The sequence below is a fragment of the Leucoraja erinacea genome, chromosome 15 (assembly GCF_028641065.1).
Source record: "Leucoraja erinacea ecotype New England chromosome 15, Leri_hhj_1, whole genome shotgun sequence".
Lineage (NCBI taxonomy): Eukaryota > Metazoa > Chordata > Chondrichthyes > Rajiformes > Rajidae > Leucoraja > Leucoraja erinaceus.
This window is the reverse complement of record NC_073391.1, coordinates 29,647,872-29,668,285: the sequence shown is the minus strand read 5'-3', so window position 1 is coordinate 29,668,285 and position 20,414 is coordinate 29,647,872. Positions and strand designations below refer to the sequence as shown.

Genomic DNA, 20,414 nt, shown 5'->3' with positions numbered 1-20,414 from the left:
AGTCCCCACTTAACCTTCTACGCTCCAAAGAATAAAGACCTAACTTGTTCAACCTTTCTCTGTAACTTAGTTGCTGAAACCCAGGCAACATTCTAGTAAATCTCCTCTGTACTCTCTCTAATTTGTTGACATCATTCCTATAATGAGGCGATCAAAATTGTACACCATACTCCAGAATTGGCCTCACCAATGCCTTGTACAATTTTAACATTACATCCCAACTTCTATACTCAATGCTCTGATTTATAAAGGCCAGCACACCAAAAGCTTTCTTTACCACCCTATCTACATGAGATTCCACTTTCAGGGAAATGTGCACAGTTATTCCTAGATCCTTCTGTTCAACTGCATTCCTCAATTTGTTACCATTTACCATGTACGTCCTACTTTGATTTGTCCTGCCAAGATGTAGCACCTCACACTTATCAGCATTAAACTCCATCTGCCATCTTTCAGCCCACTCTTCGAAAACACCTAAATCTCTCTGTAGACTTTGAAAATCTACTTCATTATCCACAACACCACCTATCTTAGTATCATCTGCATACTTACTAATCCAATTTACCACACCATCATCCAGATCATTGATGCACATGACAAACAGTGGACCCAACACAGATCCCTGTGGCACCCCACTAGTCACTGGCCTCCAACCTGACAAACAGCCATCCACCATTACTCTCTGGCATGATGGTAAGACTAACTCTTAACTGCCCACAGACAATCTAAATCCTCCATTCCCTGCATATCCATATGGCTATCCAAAAGTCTCTTCAATGCCACTATCGTATCAACTTCAACCTTAAAAGGTTCCATCAAATGCCTCTTTCTGTTTGCTTTCATAGGTCAGGGCATTGAAAATAAGAATGGAAGTCATGATGCAGCTTTACAGGACCTATAGATTAGGCCGCATTTGGAGTATTGTATGCAGTTCTAGTTGCCCCATGACAGGAAGGATATGGAAGCTTTGGAAATGGGTGCAGAGGAGCTTTATCAGAATGATGCCTGGATTAGGGGGTGTTAGCTACAGGGAATGGTTGGGCAGACTTGAAATGCTTTCTCTGGAATGCTTTCTCTATAACGCTGGTGTTTGCATGGAGACCTGATAGAAGTATTTAGAATTATGAGACACATGGATATGGTAGACAGTCATTACCTTTTTCCCAGGATTGAAAAATCAAATTAGAGGGCACAGCTTAAAGGTGAGATGGGCAAAGTTTAAAGATGTGAGGGGCAAGGAGGGTGGCGAGTGTGTGGAATGTGTTACCGGGAGTGCAGATACGACAGTGGCATTTAAGGTTGAGCCAGATACGATGGTGGCATTGAAGAGACTTTTGGATAGTTATATAGATATGCAGGGAATAGAGGGACTTGTATTATGTGTAGGCAGATAAGAGTTGATCTTGGCATCTTGTTCTGCACATGCATTGTTCAGCATATACTGTTCTGTGTTCTGTCCTCTGCTTACTCAGTGCACCAGGATACAAAACATATATCCAAGCCTCTCTTGTACTACATAAATAAATAAATGTGTGTGGCTTGCATATCATAGTTGTTACAATAAATCTGTGCCAGATTTGCTCCTGATGCTCATTATATAATAATTAGGAATATACCGAGAATAAATATTAACATCCAAGCTAGTAGCATCCTTATTCCTCTGGGGCTCATTTTGAAGCCCTGACATCACTGAAAATATACATTTCCTTGAACACATGGGAACAAATCTGTTTTACAGTAAAAAATCACCTCTTCCCCACATGGGTGGTGGTGAAGATGTTGACTGTGTGCTTGATACTAGGATCCTTTGTTGCATTGATCATCGCAAAATGTTCTGACGTTTCTTCTTGGTGCATCCCTTCCCCTTTCATTAACCTCCACACAGAAGGAGCCCAAAAATACCAACGAGGCTCCTGAAAATTAAGTAAAAAGTTTAAGGAAGCATAACTCTAGCACATCTAATAAAGCAATGGTAGCTTTTTCTCTCTGCCCTTATTTCACTTCATTCCATCCACCATCCCCAATCCTCCCCACATTGTTTTGGAAACTTAGAACTAGATGTACATGACTTGGTATTCTAACCACCATTCAATAAGATTGCGGTTGATTTGTGACCTGACACAACATACTTGTGTTTGCTTCATTCTCTTGATGTGCTTGTGTGAAAAATCCCACCAATATCATAGTTATATTTAGCTGTTGTCCTAGCATCAAGTGCATCTGACAGGAGAGAGTTCCAAGGTTTTACCACTTGCTTGATTCAAGATTTTAGGCTATGCTCCCACATCCTAGATTAAATCCAGCAAATACAGGTTCCGAGCACGCGTAATCTCTACTTGTTATTTTGAGAACATTAATCATATCATCCATTCATTTTTGAAATGACATCCAGGGATATTCAATATTCAGGAGGGATAGACAGAAAGGAAAAGGAGGTGGGGTAGCGTTTACGGTTAGAGGGGATTAACGCAATAGAAAGGAAGGACATTAGCTTGGAGGATGTGGAATCGATATGGGTAGAGCTGCGAAACATTAAGGGGCAGAAAACGTTAGTGGGACTTGTGTACAGGCCACCTAACAGTAGTAGTGGAGTTGGGGATGGCATCAAACAGGAAATTAGAAATGCGTGCAACAAAGGTAAAACAGTTATAATGGGTGACTTCAATCTACATATAGATTGGGTGAATCAAATTGGCAGGGGTGCTGAGGAAGAGGATTTCTTGGAATGTATGCGGAATAGTTTTCTAAACCAACATGTAGAGGAACCAACGAGAGAGCAGGCTATTCTAGACTGGGTATTGAGTAATGAGGAAGGGTTAGTTAGCAGTCTTGTGTGTGGCCCCTTGGGCAAGAGTGACCATAATATGGTTGAATTCTTCATTAGGATGGAGAGTGACATAATTAATTCAGAAACAAGGGTTCTGAACTTAAAGAAAGGTAACTTTGTGGGTATGAGATGTGAATTGGCCAAGATAGACTGGCAATTGATTCTTAAAGGGTTGACGGTGGATATGCAATGGAAGGCATTTAAAGACTGCATGGATGAACTACAACAATTGTTCATCCCAGTTTGGCAAAAGAATAAATCGGGGAAGATAGTGTATCCATAACAAGGTAAATCAGTGATAGTATCAAAACAAAAGATGAAGCATACACATTAGCCAGCAAAAGCATTCTACCAGAGGACTGGGAGAAATTAAGAGTCCAGCAGAGGACAAAAGGCTTAATTAGGAAAGGGAAAATAGATTATGAAAGAAAACTGGCAGGGAACATAAAAACTGACTGCAAATGTTTTTATAGATATGTGAAGATAAAAAGATTAGTTACAACAAATGTGAATCCCTTGCAGTCAGAAACTGGTGAATTGATCATGGGGAACAAGGACATGGCAGACCAATTGAATAACTACTTTGGTTCTGTCTTCACTAAGGAAGACATAAATAATCTGCTGGAAATAGCAGGGGACCGGGGGTCAAATGAGATGGAGGAACTGAGTGAAATCCAGGTTAGCCGGGAAGTGGTGTGAGGTAAATTGAATGGATTAAACGCCGATAAATCCCCAGGGCCAGAGGCTGCATCCCAGAGTACTTAAGCAAGAAGCCCCAGAAATAATGGATGCATTAGTGATAATTTTTCAAAACTCTTTAGATTCTGGAGTATTTCCTGAGGATTGGAGGGTAGCTAATGTAACCCCACTTTTTAAAAAGGGAGGGAGAGAGCAAACGGGAAATTACAGACCAGTTAGTCTAATGTCGGTAGTGGGGAAACGGCTAGAATCAGTTATTAAAGATGGGATAGCAGCACATTTGGAAAATGGTGAAATTATTGGACAAAGTCAGCATGGATTTATGAAAGGTAAATCATGTCTGCTGAATCTTATAGAATTTTTCGAGGATGTAACTAGTAGAGTGGATAAGGGAGAACCAGTGGATGTGTTATATCTGGTCTTTTAGAAGGCTTTCGACAAGGACCCACATAAGAGATTAGTATACAAACTTAAAGCACACGGTATCGGGGGTTCAGTATTGATGTGGATAGAGAACTGGCTGGCAAACAGGAAGCAAAGAGTAGGAGTAAACGGGTCCTTTTCAGAATGGCAGGCAGTGGCTAGTGGGGTACCGCAAGGCTCAATGCTGGGACCCCAGCTATTTACAATATATATTAAAGATTTGGACGAGGGAATTGAATGCAACATCTCCAAGTTTGCAGATGGCACGAAGCTGGGGGGCAGTGTTAGCTGTGAGGAGGATGCTAGGAGGCTGCAAGGTGACTTGGATAGGCTGGGTGAGTGGGCAAATGCATGGCAGATGCAGTATAATGTGGATAAATGTGAGGTTATCCACTTTGGTGGCAAGAACAGGAAAGTAGACTATTATCTGAATGGTGGCCGATTAGGAAAAGGGGAGATGCAACGAGACCTGGGTGTCATGGTACACCAGTCATTGAAAGTAGGCATGCAGGTGCAGCAGGCAGTGAAGAAAGCGAATGGTATGTTAGCATTCATAGTAAAAGGATTTGAGTATAGGAGCAGGGAGGTTCTACTGCAGTTGTACAGGGTCTTGGTGAGACCACACCTGGAGTATTGCGTACAGTTTTGGTCTCCTAATTTGACGAAATACATTTTTGCCATAGAGGGAGTACAGAGAAGGTTCACCAGACTGATTCCTGGGATGTCAGGACTTTCATATGAAGAAAGACTGGATAGACTCGGCTTGTACTCGCTAGAATTTAGAAGATTGAGGGGGGATCTTATAGAAACTTACAAAATTCTTAAGGGGTTGGACAGGCTAGATGCAGGAAGATTGTTCCCGATGTTGGGGAAGTCCAGAACAAGGGGTCACAGTTTAAGGATAAGGGGGAAAACTTTTAGGACCGAGATGAGAAAAACATTTTTCCCACAGAGAGTGGTGAATCTCTGGAATTCTCTGCCACAGAAGGTAGTTGAGGCCAGTTCATTGGCTATATTTAAGAGGGAGTTAGATGTGGCCCTTGTGGCTAAAGGTATCATGGGGTATGGAGAGAAGGCAGGTACAGGATACTGAGTTGGATGATCAGCCATGATCATATTGAATGGCGGTGTAGGCTCGAAGGGCCGAATGGCATAATCCTGCAACTATTTTCTATGTTTCTATTTCTATGTTTCTATGAAATGTCCATGAAATGTATTCGATTTTTCTTCATTTCTGTTTCTTCCTCTGATGCCCTGCTTATGACTTTCACATCTATCTATATTACTAAAAGTCTGTTCTTGACCGGTTTTGGCCATCTGTGCTGCGATTTCCGAGAGAACGCCGCCACCTACGGCCGTCATTTTTGGCCACCTTGTTCCGCCGCATGTGTGCCGAGGATTTTTCCCGTTGATTAAAAATGACAGAGATATTAATGTATTTACAAAATTCCCCATTCTCTCTGCTGCCCCCGCTGGTGGCAAGGGGGAGGGACTATAAAACCAGGAAGTGGTGTGCCACACAGTCTCTTCAAGATGGAGGAAGGCAGAGTGTCACGTTTTTCTGAGCTGTGAATAACACTGAACACATGTCTACTCAAATGTAAGTGCCCTTAGTGGTTCTAAAATGCTTGCAGAATGTGTCTATTGGTTCTAAAGCTTGTAAAATGTGTCTCTATTGGTTCTAAAGCTTGCAAAAAAAAGTGTCTCTATTGGTTCTAAAGCTTGCAAAAAAAAGTCTATTGGTTCTAAAGCTTGCAAAAAATGTCTATTGGTTCTAAAGCTTGCAAAAAAATGTCTATTGGTTCTAAAGCTTGCAAAAAAAAAATGTCTATTGGTTCTACAGCTTGCAAAAAATGTCTATTGGTTCTAAAGCTTGCAAAAAAAATGTCTGTTGGTTCTAAAGCTTGCAAAAAATGTCTATTGGTTCTAAAGCTTGCAAAAAGTGTCTCTATTGGTTCTAAAGCTTGCAAAAAATGTCTATTGGTTCTAAAGCTTGCAAAAAAATGTCTTATTGTTTCTAAAGCTTGCAAAAAATGTCTCTATTGGTTCTAAAGCTTGCAAAAAATGTCTCTATTGGTTCTAAAGCTTGCAAAAAATGTCTATTGGTTCTAAAGCTTGCAAAAAATGTCTATTGGTTCTAAAGCTTGCAAAAAAAAGTTCTAAAGCTTGCAAAAAGTGTCTATTGGTTCTAAAGCTTGCAAAAAAAAAAGAACAATGTCTATTGGTTCTAAAGCTTGCAAAACAATGTCTATTGGTTCTAAAGCTTGCAAAACAATGTCTATTGGTTCTAAAGCTTGCAAAACAATGTCTATTGTATCTAAAGCTTGCAAAAAAATGTCTATTGGTTCTAAAATGGTCCATACTAGCGCTCCAGAGAGCCCCCCCCCCCCCTCCCCTGCTTGGCTTGGCTGTGGCATGAAGTTGAAAGGCACTACCTACTGCAAATGGTAGCTTGGGTGTGGCTTGGGTGTCGCGTGAAGTTGAAAGACACTACTTACTGCAGATGGTGGCTTGAAGTTAAAAGGCACTACTTACTGCAAATGGTGGCTTGGGTGCATTGGCTTGAAGTTGAAAGGCACCACTTACTGCATATGGTGGCATGAAGTTGAAAGGCACTACTTACTGCAAATGGCGGCTTGGGTGTGGCTTGAAGTTGAAAGACATCACTTACTGCAAATGGTGGCATGAAGTAGAAAGGCACTACTTACTGCAAATGGTGGATTGGTTGCTTTGGCTTGAAGTTGAAAGGCACTACTTACTGCAAATGATGGCTTGGGTGTCGCTTGAAGTTGAAAGGCACTACTTACTGCAGATGGTGGCTTGGATGCAATGGCTTGAAGTTAAAAGGCACTACTTACTGCAAATGGTGGCTTGGGTGCATTGGCTTGAAGTTAAAAGGCACTACTGTAAATGCACTTCCTGTTTGCACTCTATATCTCTAAGGCAATATCTCCAAGTTTGCGGATGACACTAAGCTGGGGGGCAGTGTTAGGTGTGAGGAGGATGCTAGGAGGCTGCAAGGTGACTTGGATAGGCTGGGTGAGTGGGCAAATGCATGGCAGATGCAGTTTAATGTGGATAAATGTGAGGTTATCCACTTTGGTGGCAAAAACAGGAAAGTAGACTATTATCTGAATGGTGGCCGATTGGGAAAAGGGGAGATGCAGCGAGACCTGGGTGTCATGGTACACCAGTCATTGAAGGTAGGCATGCAGGTGCAGCAGGCAGTAAAGAAAGCGAATGGCATGTTGGCTTTCATAGCAAGAGGATTTGAGTATAGGAGCAGGGAGGTTCTACTGCAGTTGTATAGGGTCTTGGTGAGACCACACCTGGAGTATTGCGTGCAGTTTTGGTCTCCAAATCTGAGGAAGGACATTATTGCCATATAGAGGGAGTGCAGAGAAGGTTCACCAGACTGATTCCTGGGATGTCAGGACTGTCTTATGAAGAAAGACTGGATAGACTCGGTTTATACTCTCTAGAATTTAGGAGATTGAGAGGGGATCTTATAGAAACTTACAAAATTCTTAAGGGGTTGGACAGGCTAGATGCAGGAAGATTGTTCCCGATGTTGGGGAAGTCCAGGACAAGGGGTCACAGCTTAAGGATAAGGGGGAAAACCTTTTAAAACCGAGATGAGGAGAACTTTTTTCACACAGAGAGTGGTGAATCTCTGGAACTCTCTGCCACAGAGGGTAGTTGAGGCCAGTTCATTGGCTATATTTAAGAGGGAGTTAGATGTGGCCCTTGTGGCCAAGGGGATCAGAGGGTATGGAGAGAAGGCAGGTACGGGATACTGAGTTGGATGATCAGCCATGATCATATTAAATGGCGGTGCAGGCTCGAAGGGCCGAATGGCCTAATCCTGCACCTAATTTCTATGTTTCTATGTTTCTATGTTTCTATATTGATTTTAGATAAAACGCTACCACTTACGGCTGTGATTTTTGGCCATCTTACTCAGTCCCCCTCCACTGAGTCCTGCAGAGAATTTCACATGAATGAAAATAAAAGTGTTATTCTGTTTTTAAAAAATGTTGGCCATCTCTCCTGTCAATTTCCATGAAAGCCACATCTTTTCCAGGGGTACGGCCATGGAAATGTGGGTGTGGCTCACCTCTGCAAAATGGAGGAGAGTGAGGTCACGACTCGCTGAGTGGCTTTGCACCCTACTTCAAATGGTATGAAACTGCACTTGAATTTGGTGGCCTTGCACCCTGCTATGGTAAAAAATTGCACTTGAATTTGGTGGCCTTATACCCTGCTTGAAATAGAATTTCAAGGATTAGCCGCGAGTCAACTACCAGCCCACCAGCCGTGAGTGAGTGAGTTGCCAGCACAACAGGCTTGATTGACTGAGACGCCAGCCCAAGAATCCATTTGGCGCACAATTTGCATACTAGCCCTCTGGAAACCAGTCCCTTCAGCCCACAACACCCATACTAGCGCTCCAGAAAGCCCCCCCCCCTCCCCCCCACCTGGCCACCAATATTAGTGGTGGAGAGGTGGAATATTGCGTTGGATGACCAGCTCTCCTGTGTGATGCTGGGACCCGACGGATCCCACTTAGTCTAGACTCTTTTAAAATCCTCCTGTTCTACTGGTGATCATGTTGTTTTTTTGTGCGGAGACCTAGCCAGTGTGGAGACTTGTGGAGTGAAGACAGATGGGGTGGAGTTGTGACAGCATTGTGCTTTTTACAAGGAGCCACTTTTCAGCTCACAAGCTTTCATTGCTGTTCAAAGAGTCATTTCTATAGTATTTGTACAAAAGCTGGATATTGAGTTGTGTACAACCCCCCATTGAATTGTACACCATATTTAATAAACATACCATGTTGAGACTACAATGCAGATTGCTGCCAATGGACGACCTCTTGGACATTACCTTGAGGAATACATTGTTTTAAGATGAATGTGGTGAGAAAATAACCTGCTCCTAGATCTTTATCCCAACTGCCTACAAACTGGCCACCATTTTAATTTGGTTTGCCTTAGCACTCTAGGTGCTTACCTTTCCTTTATTGAAGATTCTAATTCAAGCTGCGATGCATTTGCACTGCCACCTGAAACTGGTGACTTGACCCAGTTGTATTCTTTATTTCAATGCCTGGACGATGTGGACAACAAATTGTTTGAGTGCAGGAGCATCAGAACTAAGGACGGACATTTGATTCTTAACTGCATACTGTAGGCTTTCTGTTTACTTTGGGAGGGCAATGTGTGCTGCAGGAGCAAGTTTTGCCCCTGTCCCACTTAGGAAACCTGAACGGAAACCTTGGAGACTTTGCGCCCCACCCAAGGTTTTCCGTGCGGTTCCTGGAGGTTGCAGGTGGTTGCCGGAGGTTGTAGGTAGTGGAAGCAGGTAGGGAGACTGACAAAAACCTCCGGGAACCGCACAGAAACCTTGGGTGGGGCGCAAAGTCTCCAGAGCTTTCCGTTCAGGTTTCCTAAGTGGGACAGGGGCATTTAAAGATTTTTTGCATTTGTATATTGAACGTAAAGTCTGGTCTCTTGTATGCTTCAGTGGATGTGTCATCATGATTGAATGAGTTCAACTTTGAGCCGGCGCAAATGCAAGTCACAGAGTCATACATTGTGGAAACCGGCCCTTCGGCCCAAGTTGCCCACGAGAGTATAGGCAGACGATGTTTCCAATCAGGATCATTCTTCAGACTCCATTTCTCTGCTTAAATCGCTTCTTTTGGGCTGTTAAGCAACAGGGGCGACTTTGCTATCAGTAGCATGGTTTCAAGACAAATATCTCTCCCTCAATGTCTGCAACACTAAGGAGCTAGTTATTAACTTCAGAAAGTGTAGTGTAGTGCATACACCAGGCAGCATCAAAGATGCCGAAGAGGAAATTGTTAAGAGCCTCAAGTTCCGTGGTGTTAATATTACAAATGATCTGTGGAGGACCAACCACATTGATGCAACAGCTCAGAAGGGACACCACTGCCTCTACTTCCTGAGGAGACTGAGGGAAATCAGCATGTCTCCAGTGACTCTTATACATTTCTACAGATGTTCAATAGAAACCATACTTTTGGGTTGCATCACGGCTTGATTTGGGAACAGCTCTGTCAAAAAACTGCAAGAAATTGCACAAGAGACTGCATATGTTGGAAAACAAAAAAACTGCTGGAGGAACTCGGTGGGCCAGGTAGCAAACATGGAGGGAAACAAATAGATGACATTTTGGTTCAGGATCCTTCTGTAGGTTATGGAGTAGTGCTGGTTATGAGTTTAGTACTTGGGTCTATACATCCAGGCACTAGTGTAGAGCTACAAAAATAGAATAACGCATGTATAAACTTCATTCTTCGATCAGTAGAAATAAATTACAGTGAGGGACGAGTTTGTCTAATGACGAATGAAGTGGTAACCTCTGTCACTGAACACCCAGTGTTTCTTCCTACCTTTACAGCATTATTCTTTCTAATCCTCTGATCCGTTGATTAATTGGTAATGTAATAAAAATCCTTGCTTACTAGTTGTTGACCTTTCATTCCATCTTGTCCCCCCCCGGCAACTCTAAAACATTTGTTTTGACTGTGAATTGTATAAGCATTAATTGGAGGTCAAGAGGTAGGCTTCCAAAGTTAATTAAATTATTTTATCCATTAATTTTTCTATGAGAACTGGAACGGAACCAAATTATTCTTTAAAATTTTCTTTGGAGGATGGTAATACAAGAATCACAAAGTCGCTCAGCTTGACCTTCAATCTATACAGGACATCATTCCAAACATGATGAAACCCTGTGATCATAGATAAGCAGCAAAGGTCCACAAGAGAAGCTCGTTCCCTTTCAATGCAGCAATGACAGAGGATTAATATGTGATATCTATCTGAAATCATTGACATATAAAATATACAAGTGGAATTGTCATTGAAAAAGAGGATCATTCTGCTGATTCACGAGTGCATTTCTCTTGATTCTCGTACCTACCAAAACAAAATTGAGTTTTTAATATTATACGGTAGAATTTAAGAACCTTAGAGTATTCTTGATATTCATGGAATATTTTTTAATAGATTGCAATTCTTAACTTTGGTGCAGAAATTTTGAAGTCTGTTTAATTTGCAAAGTTTTTTCAACTCCGAGTTTCCTTCATTTGTTTGTTATCAGCTCCATCTTTGACCCTTGATCCTCGATCAGGCACACTGGTAGTTAGAAGCATATTGGATGGGTATTGCTGTGAAAAATACCTGAGTAATCAACATTTGAATGTTTCATTATGAGGATGAAACTTGAAAATACCAGAGATGTTAAAATGAAAAAAGAATGCAGGAAATGCACAGGGGCTTGCTTGTTGGCCATCTTGAAGGGCAAAAACTAGGTTAACGTTAATGCAACGTTCAGACAGAACTTGCATATTGTGGCTTTTTTTTCTGTTTCAGAACTGTGGTCGAGTTGCTCCTCTTATTGAATAGCGAACAGCCTGGATAGCGTGAATGTGGAGACTATGTTTCCACAAGTATGAGAGTCTAGGACCAGAGGTCACAGCCTCAGAATAAAAGGACGTACCTTTAGAAAGGAGATGAATAGTAATTTCATTAGTTGGAGTGTGGTGAATCTGTGGAATTCATTGCCACAGAAGGTTGTGGAGGCCGTTAACGGATATTTTTAAGGTGGATATTGACGGATTCTTGAGTAGTACAAGTGTCTGGTGTTATGGGGAGAAGGCAGGAGAATAGGGTTGAAAGGGAAAGATAGATCAGCCATGATAGAATGGTGGAGTAGACTTGATGGGCTGAATGTTCAAATTCTGCTCCTATAATTTCTGAACTTATGTTGCTTTGAACCAGGGGGACATTTTGAATATTAGCAAATGAATGATTAACTGGTTTAAAACAAGAAAAAAGTATTAGTTGTCAAAGCCATTATGAACTTTTGAAATATGGAATGAAAAAAATGAGGCAGTCCATGCCTGCGAACAGCAGGACTTAGACAATAATCGAGCATGGCGTATAAGGAGCAAGACACATTTACACATGGCTCACAAGTTTCAGTCAGCAACCATCTCCTGCATAATGGGGCATAACCATTTACTCTTAACATGGATGCAAGAGCATTGTGGTGCAGCTGATAGAGTCGCTGCCTTACAGTGGCTGAGACCCAGGTAAAATTCTGACCTCCAATGCTGTCTGTATGGAGTTTGCATGTTCTCCCCATGACCACATGGGTTCCTCCGGGTACTCCAGTTTCCTCCCATATCCAAATGATAGACATGAGTGTAAATTTATTGCTCTCTGTAAATTGGCCCTAGTGGTTAGGGAATGGATGTAAAAGTGGGATAATATAAAATTAAGGTGAGCGGGTGATTGATGGTCAATAGACAATAGGTACAGGAGTAGGCCCTTCAGCCAGCACCGCCATTCACTGTGATCATGGCTGATCATCCACAATCAGTACCCCGTTCCTGCCTTCTCCCCATATCCCTTGATTCCACTATCTTTTAGAGCTTTATCTAACTCTTGAAAGCATCAAGAGAGTCTGAGGCAGAGAATTCCACAGATTCACAACTCTCTGGGTGAAAAAGTTTTTCCTCATCTCCGTTCTAAATGGCTTACCCATTATTCTTAAACTGTGGCCACTGGTTCTGCACTCCCCCAATATCGGGAACATGTTTCCTGCCTCTAGCTGTCCAATCAATTAATAATCATATGTTTCAGTAAGATTCCCTCTCATCCTTCTAAATTCCAGTGTATACAAGCCCAGTCGCTCCATTGTTTCAACTTATGACGGTCTAGCCACCCTGGGAATTAATCACGTGAACCTACGCTGCACTCCCTCAATAGCACGAATGTCCTTCCTCAAATTTGGAGACCAAAACTGCACAAAATACTCCAGGTGTGGTTTCACCAGGGCGACGTACAACTGCAGAATGACCTCTTTGCTCCTATGCTCAACTCCTCTTGTTATGAAGGCCAACATGCCATTTGCTTTCTTCACTGCCTGCTGTACCTGCATGCTTACTTTCAGTGATTGATGTATAAGGACACCAAGATTTTGTTGTACTTCCCCTTTTCCTAACTTGACACCATTCAGATAACTGACTTCCTGTTCTTGCTACCAAAGTGGATAAACTCACATTTATCCACATTAAACTGCATCTGCCCACTCACCCAAACTGTGCAAGTCACCCTGCATCCTCATAGCATCCTCCTCACAGTTCATACTGCCACCCAACTTTGTGTCATCTGCAAATTTGCTAATGTTACTTTTAATCCCTTCATCTAAATCATTAATGTATATTGTAAATAGCTGTGGTTCCAGCACCGAACCTTGTGGTACCCCACTAGTCACTGCCTGCCATTCTGAAAGGGACCCATTAATCCTTACTCTTTGTTTCCTGTTTGTCAACCAATTTTCGATCCATGTTAGTACCCCACCCCCAATACCATGTGTTCTAATTGTAATCTCCTATGTGGGACCTTATCAAAGGCTTTCTGAAAGTCTAGGTACAGTACATCCACTGGCTCTCCCTTGTCCATTTTCCTAGTTACATCCTCAAAACAATCCAGAAGATTAGTCAATCATGATTTCTCCTTCGGAAATCCATGCTGACTCGGACTGACCCTGTTACTGCTATTCAAATGTGCCGTTATTTCTTCTTTTATAATTGACTCCAGCATCTTATTATCTGAATGGTGGCTGATTAGGAAAAGGGGAGATGCAACGAGACCTGGGTGTCATGGTACACCAGTCATTAAAAGTAGGCATGCAGGTGCAACAGGCAGTGAAGAAAGCGAATGGTATGTTAGCATTCATAGCATTCATAGCAAAAGGATTTGAGTATAGGAGCAAGGAGGTTCTACTGCAGTTGTACAGGGTCTTGGTTAGACCACATCTGGAGTATTGCTTACAGTTTTGGTCTCCTAATCTGAGGAAAGACATTCTTGCCATAGAGGGAGTACAGAGAAGGTTCACCAGACTGATTCCTGCGATGTCAGGACTTTCATATGAAGAAAGACTGGATAGACTCGGCTTGTACTCGCTAGAATTTAGAAGATTGAGGGGGGATCTTATAGAAACTTACAAAATTCTTAAGGGGTTGGACAGGCTAGATGCAGGAAGATTGTTCCCGATGTTGGGGAAGTCCAGAACAAGGGGTCACAGTTTAAGGATAAGGGACACCTATTTTCTATGTTTCTATCTACCCCACTGGTGTCAGGCTAACTGGTCTATAAATCCCTGTTTTCTCTCTCCCTCCTTTCTTAAAGTGGGATAACATTAGCTCCTCTCCAATCCACAGGAACTGATCCTGAATCTATAGAACATTGAAAAATGATCACCAATGCATCCACGCTTTCTAGAGCCACCTCCTTAAGTACCCTGAGATGCAGACCATCAGGTCCTGGGGATTAATCAACCTTCAGTTCCATCAGTCTACCCAACACCATTTCCTGCCTAATGTGAATTTTCTTCAGTTCCTCCGTCACCCTAGGTCATCTGGCCACCAGTACATCTGGGAGATTGTGTCTTCCTCAGTGAAGGCAGATCCAAAATACCTGTTCAACTCATCAGCCATTTCCTTGTTCCCCATAATAAATTCACCTGTTTCTGTCTTCAAGGTACCCACATTTTTCTTAACTAATTTTTTCCTCTTCACAAACCTAAAGAAGCTTTTACTATCCTCCTTAATATTCTTGGCTAGCGTAACTTCGTATCTCATCTTTTATCCCCGTATTGCCTTTTTAGTTATCTTCTGTTGCTCTTTAAAAGTTACCCAATCCTCTGGCTTTCCGCTCATTTTTGCTATGTTATATGTCTCCTCTTTTATTTTTATACTGTCCTTGACTTCTCTAGTCAGTCAGGGTCGCCTCTTTAGAATCTTTCTTCCTCTTTGGAATTAACTGATCCTGCACCTTCTGTATTATTCTCAGAAATACCTGCCATTGTTGTTCCACCGTCATCCCTGCAAGGGTCTCTTTCCAGCCAACTTTGGCCAGCTCTTCCCTCATGCCTCCATAGTCCCCTTTGCTCAACTGTGATACTGACTCTTCCAATTTTCCCTTCTCCCTCTCAAATTATGGATTAAAACTTATCATAGTGTGGACTTGGTGGGCCATGCTCAATCAATCTATCAAGCATGTGGCGTCTGCGTGGCCACAGGAACTGCAGATGCTGAAATCTTGTGTAGAACATAAAATGCTGTAGTAACTCAACGAGTCAGTCAGCATCTCAAGCGGACATGCATAGGCATCTTTTCGGCTGAGACCTTTCTTCAGTACAACCTTTGAGTGGCCTGTAGTCAGTGACTCAACATCTGACTCCAAATGTCGTTGTATCATACACAAAGTACCAAACCTGAATACTTTAAACTTGCCTGGGTGAATTAGCCTCTGACAGCACTCAAGAATCTTGATACAGATCAGGACAAAGCAACATAATTGATTGATACAGCATCGATCTTCTTTAACACTCCTTGCCTCCATTTCCAGCTCACTGTAGCTGAAATTATTGGCCAAGGCTACTTTAACAGGGCCTCCATATCGTTTCAGCTCCTCAAGCCTCTTGCACCATTCACTTGATCTGTACGTCAATGGGCTAATCTTGCTCAGAGTAATATTTGAAGAGCATTTGATAGTGCAATTATCCTTGCAATGTCCTTTTCTAAGCTGGACCGAAATTACTTTTTTTTTAAACAGCACCACACTTTAGGTCTTTATTATCAATTGTGACTGTATATCTCCCGACTGTTTTCTCTGGTGTGGCTGGTGACATTTGCAGTTAAAACAAACATAATTAAAAATAAATGACAGGGAAAATGTAAAAATATTTTAGAAGGTTACTCATTGCAGGTTCAAGTTAAAAGCAGCAGCGCTGGTGAGTAATGTTGTTAAATCTACCTGCAGACTAAAAATTGCTTTTTATGGAATGGAGCATGCACATTCCATCCTCACTGTATTCTTTATAAGTTAAGGGCGGTGCAATGGCGCAGCTTGGGTGCTGCCCGTGTGGAGTTTGCATGTTCTCCCGGTGACAGCAGGGGTTTACTTCGGGTGCTCCAGTTTCCTCCCAAAAACCCAAAGCCGTGCAGTTTTATAGGTGAATTGACCTCTGTAAAATTGCTCCCAGTGTGTCGGCAGTGGAGGAGAAAGTGGGGAAACCTAGAGCTAGTGTGAATGGGTGATCGATGGTTAGTGTGGATCTGGTGGGCAGAAGGTAGACACAAAATGCTGGAGTAACTCAATGGGACAAGCAGCATCTCTGGAGAGAAGGAATGGGATGCTGCCTGTCCCTGCTGAGTTACTCCAGCATTTTGTGTCTCCCTTCGATTTAAACCAGCATCTGCAGTCTGAAGAAGGGCCTGGACCCGAAATGTCGCCCATTCCTTCTCTCCAGAGATGCTGCCTCACCCGCTGAGTTACTCCAGCATTTTGTGTCTACCTTCTGCAGTTCTTTACTACACATGGTGGGCAGAAGAAACTGTTTCCGTTCTGTATTTCTAATCTGGATCAAAATACCATATTTAAAGCTGTCCAGTTTATGTGTTACCTGTATCAACATGTTGCCACTGCACCACAAGCAGGAAACATGGGTAGTGATTGCCACATAATTCTATAAGTATCTTAATTTGTAGCATTTTGGTTGAGACAGACATACAGTTTGCACTCATGAAATGAATGCATTGTTTACCATTTAATAACAGTAAAACCAAAACCCTTGGAGCATATCAGTGAAATTTTTCTTTGTTAAATTCCCGCATTCAGCCAGAGGTTCTTATTTAATGCTAATCAGTAGATTTATTTTCTGTCCATCTTTAGTTTTAAGGCAATAAAATTCATGGAAGAGGTTCTGAGACCTCTTCCATGCACTTCTATTATTAATGCAGTAATAAATGATATGCAGTATTTGTTTTTGAAAACCAGTCTTCATCAGAAAAGTAATGTTTGGTTTACTTGTGTAACACTGTACCAGTAGGTGATATTATTGGAATCCAACAGCTATAGAAAGAGGTATTTCTGCGCATACAGTTTACATTTTCACTTTGATTTAACTCACCTGAATATCTCATTCACTTTCACCAGACAGATATTGTATGGGTTTGAAAAAATGTAATAACCAACTGTTGCCTGTTTGCAGCAGTTTTTCTGCAAAATCCTTGACAATTAACTTCTCCGACCCTGAAACATCTGTACGTCATTAGTACATTAATTTTGGATAGATCTACATTCTCACCAAGTTTTATGCATGAAGTGCCAATTTGCTTTACTGTCAGCGATGCAGAATGAGTTTATTCCGCCTGTGGCTCAGGATGGGATTTGATAATCTATTCCTCCTCATGTTATTTATTAGCCAAAAATTGCTGTTCATCCATTTGGTGAGAACAAAAAAAAGTGCCTTCTCCAAGAATCTGAAACTCCTGAGTCTGGGCACTTGTATTTGGGGTACTCGATCCACAACTAATGTTCTTCAGTATTCACGGAATGCTGCTGAGAGGCATCTTTTTAAATTATGCCGTAGGGAGCGGCACAGCGGAGTTGTTGCCTTTTAGCGGCAGAGACCCACGTTCGATTCTGACTACAGCCGTAGTTTGTACATTCTTCCTGTGACCGCGTGGGTTTTCCATGGGTGCTCGGGTTTCCTCCTACACTTCAAAGACATACAGGATTGTAGGCTAATTGGCTTTGGTAAAAACTGTCCCTCGCATGTAGGCCGTCGTGACTATCCCTCGAGGTCGAAGATGATGGTCTATGTTCTGTTGTTTTTATCGACTCTCCGGTGGCTTATGTGTCCAATCCTGGCTTTGCAGTTCACAGAATGAAGATGCCTGTGCGTGTGTTTGTTTAACGTGTATTTGATGTTGCACTCCAAGAAGCACACGGTCCTTCACAAATCAATCAACTAATTCCAAAGGCAAGGGAACCAAGACGATTGGAGCTGATAGATCTGTTGCAGCCTTCATCTGCCTTCACAGCCGTTGAGTTCAAGATAACTTTGTCCGCCTGGTCCGTGTAGGATAGCGTTAGTGTACAGGGTGATCACTGGTCGGTGTGGACTCGGTGGGTCGAAGGGTCTATTTCTGCACTGTATCTCCAAAGTCTAAAGCCATAAAAACTCCTGCTACATTTATATGAGAGTGTTGGCTCATGGAGACCTCAACAATATCAGGAAACATTGAAAGGTATTTGCACTTTTTTACCAAAATATACCCACTTTGAGTTGGTGAAGCTGCATGCACAAGATTCCCCTGGGTACTGTAGTTAGTGACAGAAGAAAAATGTGGCCATATTCATAAACTACTATTTTCCTTTTATTTGTTTGAAGATAGGCTGCATTTTACAGATTGAGCTGTCAACATCAAACCATTCTGCAGGTTGCTATTTACTTAGCTACAGAAGTTTTTTAAGGAGAGAGTAAACCGCATAGTTTCGGTGAAGGGAAAATATTTGCCTTCCCCTGTACAATGAAGTTTTATAGTCAACTTAAAAACCTTCCAATTCAAAGTGATATTGAAAGTGATAAATGTTTGCGATTTATGGCTTTTGTTCATCTCCAACCGTTGATGAGTTTTGAAAAAGATTGCTATTAAAAGACATTTGGACATGTACATGGATAGAAAAGGTTTAAAAGCTTATGGGCCAAACGTGGGCAGGGCGTGGGTATGTTGGGCCGAAGGGCCTGTTTCCGTACTGTATGATTCCATGACTCTAAGCCTCTCTATCCCATGAAGTTTCAGTAACTCAATCTTAACGATATACGTTTTTTGCTAATTGATATTGTTTAGCAGTTTGTAAATACATTGCAATAGCTTATCAACCAGATAAGTGGTTTGGAAAAAGGAAATGAACGTTCATTAACATCATGATTTTTTTTCTTTTTGGAAGGCCTTGACTTCAGAGCTGAACATGGCTGAATCACATAGTCAGGAGTATAAGCATGAGAATGACCGTCTAGCCCAAGAACTGCAGAACGTGAAAAAGAAGTATCACAATCAGAAGCGCAAGGAACAGTTGGCTAAGTATGAAATATTAATCAGTGCAGTTATGAGCTTATTGTATTTTCAAAAAATGAATGACTATATACCACTTTTATCCTATCTTCCAAGGTTAAGCAGTTACAATTTATCTGTATATAAAATATAATTTTGTTTTATTCTTCACCCACCTATCATAATTTGCCCTGTTCACATATTACTGAGCTAGATTCTAATTTCTTGACATCTAATACGCGGCTATATTTGTATTGACCTGCATCTCATTATTTCTAATGCTTTACCTTCAGTGAATGAGAAGAGATAGCAAAAAGTCTCATTACTTTACTCCCTCTGTAGGTGGGGAAGAGAGGGAATTTGTGTACTCAGCTGTTATATGAGCAGCGGCAAAGGCTGTTAGTATTAACAGTATTAGCAAAAGAATAATGAAATCTCTTAGATTTAAGTTCATGGTCCATGTGCTTGAATTCTTCTGCTCTGTCTCCTTGGAGATATTGATGACAAGCATCTTTTGTGACGATGCATGGTGTTATTTTACTTCTACATGCAGATTTTTCCCTCAAACAAATCACATTCCCTTATTTAACAAGTCATTTAGTCTTTGAAGGGCAGCACAGTGGCACAGTTGGTGTAGCTGCTACCTCATAGCGCCAGAGACCCAGGTTTGATCCTGACCTCCGGTGTTGTCTGTGTGGAGTTTGCACTTTCTCCCAGTGACCTTGTGGGTTTCCTCCCACATCCCAAAGAGCGTGTGGGTTTATAGGTTAATTGGCTTCTGAAAATTGCCCCTAATGTGAAGGGAGTGGGATAATATAGAACAAGTGTGAATGGTTGAATGATGGTCTCAAACGGCCTGTTTCCATGCCATATCTCTAAACTATACTGAAAAAAAACATGTTTTCCTATTGGGAATGCCATGGCCTTGTGTCTGTCCATGCATTGTGAAGGTTCTTCACCGAAGATAATTTTTTTCTGGTGAGTGTGCCGTCTTTGCGAATATAGCAAAATGGATAAATTATTGGACGAATAATCCAGATCTTTGGAATGAGAATCTAGATACAAAAGTTCAAGTTCAAATGGCAGCTGGCATTACCATCATTACAAATGGGATAGAATCAGACTGGATATGTGAAAACAAAGCTGAGCATCTGAGGAACCTTGTGTGCTGTTAGTATCGATTGTTCCTCCCCCCCCTCAATCAATAATCGCATCCTAGGGTTGAGCCCCCATCTTTTTATTCCTATCAAACCGGGAAACCAGGGAGCCCTGGACTGAACTTAGTAAAGGGCCTGTCCCACTTTCACGACCTAATTCACGACCTTTTTTACTCGTGGACATTTATCATTATGCTAGAAAAACGCCCCGACCTACTTGATGCCACGAGTACCTACGATTAGCATCACGACCTACCTACGACCTACCTACGACCTCCTACGATCTTGTGATGACCATGCTGCGAGTATGAGTCGAGGGCTAACTCGGCAGAGGTCGTGAATTAGGTCGTGAAAGTGGGAAAGG

General features: G+C 41.9%; 1 protein-coding gene across 1 annotated transcript in view; it reads left to right on the top strand.

Annotated features, from left to right (window-relative positions):
- The window catches only part of cfap58 (cilia and flagella associated protein 58), a 162,061-nt gene that overhangs the window by 69,601 nt on the left and 72,046 nt on the right, over positions 1 to 20,414 (top strand). Inside the window, exon 17 of the mRNA XM_055646984.1 lies at positions 18,790 to 18,923. Coding sequence (XP_055502959.1) covers positions 18,790 to 18,923 — 134 coding nt within the window. The remainder of the gene's footprint in view (positions 1 to 18,789; positions 18,924 to 20,414) is intronic.